General features: G+C 40.0%; 1 protein-coding gene across 2 annotated transcripts in view; it reads left to right on the forward strand.

The window, feature by feature from the left end:
- The window catches only part of LOC115105188 (nuclear receptor-binding protein 2-like), a 74,379-nt gene extending 67,978 nt beyond the window's left edge, over nt 1–6,401 (forward strand). For both annotated transcript variants that reach the window (XM_029626898.2, XM_029626899.2), the window contains exons 12-17: nt 592–745; nt 926–1,061; nt 1,187–1,240; nt 1,431–1,494; nt 2,369–2,424; nt 2,525–6,401. In XM_029626898.2, coding sequence (XP_029482758.1) covers nt 592–745; nt 926–1,061; nt 1,187–1,240; nt 1,431–1,494; nt 2,369–2,424; nt 2,525–2,605 — 545 coding nt within the window. In that variant the 3' untranslated portion in view covers nt 2,606–6,401. The remainder of the gene's footprint in view (nt 1–591; nt 746–925; nt 1,062–1,186; nt 1,241–1,430; nt 1,495–2,368; nt 2,425–2,524) is intronic.
- The last annotated feature ends 782 nt before the right edge of the window (nt 6,402–7,183 follow it).

Below are 7,183 nucleotides of genomic sequence, written 5' to 3' on the forward strand. Positions count from 1 at the left end.
AGAAAACAATTATCGTAATCAAAATACTACTCACATTACAGCGAAAATGGTAAAGCTTCATATGACACCAAATTCTGCTATGTAGCACTTACAAATGAAACATTATGGAGTCTTAAAGAAGGCCTGGGTAAGGCCAAAATGTCAGAAATATGCCAATTTTGATTAATTATTTCTCAATTATGGTTTTAGATACAATTGTCAAATATATGTCAACATTCCTTCCTCCACAGGACCGTTCTTTGGATTAAATGTTGTGAAAATCCATCAAATCATGGTCTTTTTTTGGTCTGGGTTTCATGAGGAATCACTTTTTTGGCCGGGGGAACCAGTCTGTTTGGTATGACAAGGAGTGGCATGATGACACAAACAGAGTGGTATCCAGGCTAGCCATTTCTGTGGGAGAGAGAAAATGTTTCCATATTTGTCACGTGACAGCTGAAAAATTATGTAGATTATGTAGATTTTGTGGGATGTATCTTTTGTTACAATGGAAGTGGAAACATTTTTCTATTTCATTCATTTCTATTTCATTTGCTAATAGACACCCTGGTGTGGAATCCATGTAAAGCTCCCTTTCCCTTCTCTACCCAGACCTGCTCCCAGAGAACTGTGTGGAGGAGAAGACCAAGTCCTTTGATCCCAACGGTCTCATGGCGGAGATCAAACATGGCGACCGGCCTGGTGTGCAGCTCAAGTACTCCCATGTGTCCCCTTTGGAGCTGGACAAGTTCCTGGAGGACGTCAAGTAAGGGCTAATTCCACTCACCCATTGGGCTCAGGTCAAAAGTAGAGCACTATATGGAGAATAAGGTGCAATTTAGGACAAAACCTGAGAGGACTGCCTTGTTCATTGTGAAGGTTCATTGTAAAGGGTATTATATACACACCTGTGGCTCCTGACTTCATTCTGAATCCCCCTCCTCAGGAATGGGATATACCCCCTCATGAACTTTGCGTTATCGCGGCCCCACCCCGTCCCCCGTGCCCTCTCCCTGTCCCATGAACAGGTGGAGTCGGTAAAGACCCCCACCCCTGAGCCCCAAGAGACAGAGAGCAGAAAGGTGAGGTCTGTGTGTGTATGTCTGTATCTCATTCTATTTGTTTATGTCTGTGTGAGAGAGACAGTGTTGCAAGTTAAAGTACGCTTATCACTCTAATGCAATGTCGGTCTGATGGTGTGTTGCAGGTGATTCAGATGCACTGTAACTTGGAGTCAAATGAAGAAGGGACCAAAACTCATGTGAGTTTGATTATAATCTTCTTTTAAGTAATGGCGTCCATCTCACGACGGTCTTTTGCAGTTACCATAACTGACATGACAACCCCCCCCCCCACTTATTTTTTCTGTCCTTGGATCCCCACAACTATTTGCATTTGGGGGATAAGCATATTCTGGGTTAATGAAATGTATTCCTCTCTCCTCTCCTTAGCTCTCTCTGTTTCTTAAGATGGATGACAAGCTCCATCGACAACTCAGCTGTGACATCCTTCCAAGTGAGTTCTAATGGACACTTTATCTGTTAATACAGTTAATTTATTGCCACTCTTGATAAAGATGAGCAAAAAGTAAATACAAATACTGAGCTCTATTGTACGCTCAAAAAAAATGGACAATTATAATACACAATTGCTCAGAGAACGAGATTTTGTTTACACCCCTTTTTTCAATACCTCACCTTGTGAGGATAACGGCACTGAGCCTTTTCCTCAAATGTTTTATGAGATTGGAGAACACATTGGGTGGGATCTTAAACCAATCCTCCATACAGAATCTTTGCAGACCCTTGATATAATTAATCTGTGCTTATGGACTGCCCTCTTCAATTCAAACCACAGATTTTCAATGGGGTTCCAGTCTGGAGACTGAGATGGCCATTGCAAAATGTGGATTTTGTGGTCAATGAACCACTTCTTTGTGGATTTTGATGTGTGTTTGGGGTTATTGTCTTGCTGGAAGATCCATTTGAGGCAATCGGGTTTTGGGCTACATTGTCCTGGTAATGGGTAAACTTCATAATGCCGTTGACCTTAACGGCATTATGCCATTGACCACAGGGCCCCAGGACCAGTGGAAGCAAAATAGCCCCATAACATCAAATATCCACCACCATATTTTAACAGTAGGTATGGGGTTATTTTCTGCATAGGCATCCTTATTTTGGACACCAAACCCACCACTGGTGTGCTTGAACAAATAGCTCCATTTTCATGTCATCTGACCAGAGCACCGTTGCCAATACCATTTAGTAAACTCCAGGCGTTTACATTTGTTGGATGACATGAAAATAGAGCTCTTTGGCCATGCACACCAATAGTGTTTATTGCATACTGTTGTATGAGGCTCAACCATTTTGAATTAATCTTTCAGATGACAGCTCCAAAGACCTTGCCAATGAACTTGTTCACTACGCTTTCATAAGTGAGGTAGGTATTATTTTTGCGTAATGTTATTGCAAATGGCCTTAATCATTATAATCGATATCCTGTAATGATCTGACCGCTAACCCTGTGTAACCCCATGCAGGAGGACTGTGAGAAGCTGGCAGGGTTCCTTGAGGATGCGCTCACCAGACACAAGGGCAAAGCCTCTGGAACCACACAGTGAGAAGGGTCCGTTATGAAAACTGGCTCAGAGAGGGGCCTCATGCATTGACCACTCGAACAGAAAGAGAAAGGGGCCAGAAGGCAGGATCCCTCAGCCAGGATCAGAGGGGTCAGGTCCAGTGATGGTTTGAGAGATTGGGACTGGGGCTGATGATTGGTGGGATCATCCCATAGAGGGCTAGGATAGGCCAGGATTGAGAGGGACAGGAAGCATCTCTGGTTGGAAGACCCATAGACATCATGGCTACAGTGCATTCGAAACATTTTTTTTTTACGTTAAAGCCTTATTCTAAAATGGATTTCTTTTTAAAACTACAGCCTACACACAATACCCCATAATGACAAAGTGAAAACAGGTTTAAAGAAATATTAGCATTACAAATATTTATTTGTATTAAAAATAAAAAACAAAAAAGTATTCAGACCCTTTGAGATGAGACTCGAAATGGAGCTCAGGTGCATCCTGTTTCCATTGATCATCCTTGAGATTTTTCTACAACTTGATTAGAGTCCACCTGTGGTAAATTCAATTGTTTGGACATGATTTGTAAAGGCACATACCTGTTTATATAAGATCCCACAGTTGACAGTGGATGTCAGAGAAAAAAACAAACCATGAGGTCGAAGGAATTGTCTGTAGAGCTTCGAGACAGGATTGTGTCAGATCTGGGGAAGGATACTAAAATAAATTCTGCAGCATTGAAGGTCCCCAAGAACACAGTGGCCTCCATCATTCTTAAATGGAAGAAGTTTGGTACCACCAAGACTCTTCCTAAAACTGGCTACCCGGCCAAATTGTTCAATCTGGGGAGAAGGGCCTTAGTCAGGGAAGTGACCAAGAACCCGATGGTCACTTTGACAGAGCTCCAGAGTTCCTCTGGAGAACCTTCAGGATTGAGGTAAAGATGAACGGAGCAAAGTACAGAGAGATCCTTGATGAAAACCTGCTCCAGAAAACTCAGGACCTCAGACTGGGGTTAAGGTTCACCTAACAGGACAACAACCCTAAGCACATAGCCAAGACAACGCAGGAGTGGCTTCGGTCAAGTCTCTGAATGTCCTTGAGTGGCCCAGCCATAGCCCGGACTTGAACCCAATCGAACATCTCTGGAGAGACCTGAAAGTAGCTGTGCAGCGACGCTCCCCATCCAATCTGACAGAGCTTGAGAGAATTTGCAGGGAAGAATGGGAGAAACTCCCCAAATACAGGTGTGCCAAGCTTGTAGCGTCATACCCAAAATACTCGAGGCTGTAATCGCTGCCAAAGGTGCTTCAGCAAAGTACTTAGTAAAGGGTCTGAATACTTATGTAAATGTTATATTTCAGTTTTTTTTCCCCATACATTTGCAAAAGATTCTAAAAACCTATTTTTACTTTGTCATTATGGGGTATTGTGTGTAGGTTGAGGGGGGAAAACAAAAATACATGTTATAATAAGGCTGTAACGTAAATAAAATGTGGGGGAAAATCAAGGGGTCTGAATACTCCCCAAATGCACTGTATGTTCAGCTATCCCACAATGCAGTGGAAGATTGATAATTACCCCTGCCTAAAAGGGATGTAATGCCTTAAAATGTCTTCATGACTTTGTTCCTCCATAATGTCACTACTGTTACTGTACTGCCAGTAGAGATATTTCCAATGATGGATGGACATAGTTAATTCGATACAAACAAATAAAACAGCTATGTTTTCATGTTAATTTACAATACTTTAATTAATAGTTTATAACTCCAGAAATGTTAATTGTTTTTAGAAAATAATCTTAAAAAATAAGATTTTTTTATAAAATAACTCCCTAGTTTTTATAAGCCCCAGAAATACCTACTGTAGAAATGTCTAGTGAGAGTAACTTTGATGACAAAGATGAGAACCGTCCAACATGCACTGGTAATGCTAAACATGCTAACACTTATTTATGTTTGCTTAGTTCTATGAACAGCATTGGCGTTGCACAGACCTCTTTTTCTGTTTAAGTTTTAATGGTGTATAATGGTCTTCAAACAAACTCGCAGTGCATTATACCAATCGTTTACTAGCCTGAATGACTCCATGCATTAGTAGTAATGAGCAATGAGATGATGCCTCTCTTTTAGTCTGTAGTGCTCTTAAGGGTTTTTCCTGTGAAAGTGTTCTGTAAGCCAAAGACTTGCAAAGTGCCTGTGATGGCAACCTACCGTGTACAAAACCCATTACACATTACACAGCAACATAAAGCGACTTCAGAATAAGATGAAAAACTCCTCCAGACAGTCAACAATTCAGGCTATTGTGTTGATGTCAACAGAATGATATACTTTTATTTTCCTTTATTCTGAAAACCAGATTGTGAATGTGAAGAGGGGCCACGCAGACATGTTTAAATACATTCTAGAAAAGGAATTGCAGCTAAACACAGAATGTGTACTTAATATAGTGAATATACTCCACTCCAATTGAGACATTTTAGAACAAGAATAGAGTGTAGAGTGAGGGTTTTCATAAATAGTTCAGAAGAAATAAAGCCCATAATACAATTATTTGGGAGCAATCAGTTGCTGTTTTATTGAACGATACAGATATTGTATCTTAATTTGATCATTCTGTTGTCGCTGAGAATCTTCCTGCACCGCAGGAAATTCAAATGAGACTTGTGATTTACAAAAATTCACTGAAAACCCGCAGTTATCTTTTTCTCTCGTTCGCTCAAATGCCAAAGCACCAGATTGAATGTCACAGTAGTACATGTATTCTAATGTACATCAACAACCGTAATTTTCAATAGCTTAATAACACAAGATGGATATTGGTCTCCACTACGACATACAAGTGTATTCGAAATGTAGCCATAGGCTACACCTAAACTATAGCCTATCAAAACTAATTTCCTATTTGAAAAAATAAATACAAATTTGCTTAATGAAATCCTGCTGCAGGATTATTTTACTCCTTCGACAAAACTGGTCAAATTAAGATAACAACTACAGTACACAACACAAGAATGTGTTATATACTTATGTACAGTAGGTTGAAGCTGAATTCTGAGTTAATAAATGTGCTATTTAGCCTTTATGTCCACTGATCCCTAATCTCGGTTAACCCAGTAGACTCCACAAGAGATGAACAGATCCCCAATGCCTTTTAAAGAAAGCAAGAGTCAAGTAATAAGGGATTTTGGTCTAAGTGGATTTAGTAAATTATGGATGGCTTTAAGAAGTTGCCTGTGTTTTTAGGGAGGAGAAAAAAAAAGAACTTTTCTTAATCAATCTTGAACAATACATGTTCTTCAGTGTCTGCATCTGTTAACAATATTACATTTGTTTCTTATGCTATCTGTAAAGCTGTGGCCCCATTACAATTGCAGTCCTGTATAATCTGCTCATTTCTCTTAAAATGTCCAGCCTTTTATCAGCTAGTCTCGAGGGAAACATTTCTGGGAGAAGAGTTATCGGTAGAATGTTGTGTAGATAAATGTGTTTACCTTGAACAGAAGTGTGAATGCTTAGAGTGGTGCTACTGTTGCTCTTATCTGGTCTCATAATCTGCAATGCATGTATTAATAATAGCTGAAACTGTTCAGGCTTTGCTTTTCCAAGATTGCCTTAGTCATTGACTGACTCCAGGGGGGGACCTGCTCGAGACAAATGTATGCCCATTCATCCATCCATCAGTCGTTTTCTGTAGTGATCACTTTCTCCTCAGTCTGGATTCTGTTGAATTTATGTAGGCTCTGTATAGTACTGGACGTGTTCTACTTATCCTTCTGTAAATTATTGTACTGCAATGAATGACGATAAAAAAAATGTTTTGTCACACCATGGTGAGACTGTTTGAAGATTATTATTATTCTTTTCAATATATTATTGGTCTTGGGGTCCTGACAAACATTTGAACTTTAAGACACAGATAAGTACCCCCCCCCCCAAAGGCAAGCTGTTCATTTCAGTTTGAGGGGCCTGACAGCAGACAGACAGTGACCAGGGGGAGGTCACACAAGTGAAATAAGTTTTATTGAAAGGGTCAATCTGTGATTGCTACGTCCATTTTTTCTTTGAGAATATAACTTGCCTCATCAAATCAAAGTTTATTTGTCACGTGCACCGAATACAACAGGTGTAGAAATGCTTATTTACAGGCTCTAACCAACAGTGCAAAAAAGGTATTAGGTGAACAATAGGTGAGTAAAGATATAAAAACAACAGTAAAAAGACAGCGAAAAACAGTAGCTAGGCTATATACAGACACTGGTTAGTCAGGCTGATTGAGGTAGTATGTACATATGGTTAAGGTGACTATGCATATTTGATGAAGAGAGAATAGCAGTAGCGTAGAAGAGGGATTGGCTCAGTGGCGGTTCTGGGGGGGACAGTACCCCTGTGACAACAATTATGGACCCCCTAAATGTGGAGTATGAAATCATTTTTACATAACTAATTTTTACTATGGATTTTTTAAATTTTTTACATCTGTTATTAGACAGTGGCAACGATGATGATTATGAACATGGTATTTTGCCTGCTGATGTCTGCAATGCAGTGAAGAAAACGATGACAACAATAACATCTAATGTAACTGGCCCCAGCTTGGCCCACATTTACCA

This window comes from Oncorhynchus nerka, linkage group LG22 (genome assembly GCF_034236695.1).
Source record: "Oncorhynchus nerka isolate Pitt River linkage group LG22, Oner_Uvic_2.0, whole genome shotgun sequence".
NCBI lineage: Eukaryota > Metazoa > Chordata > Actinopteri > Salmoniformes > Salmonidae > Oncorhynchus > Oncorhynchus nerka.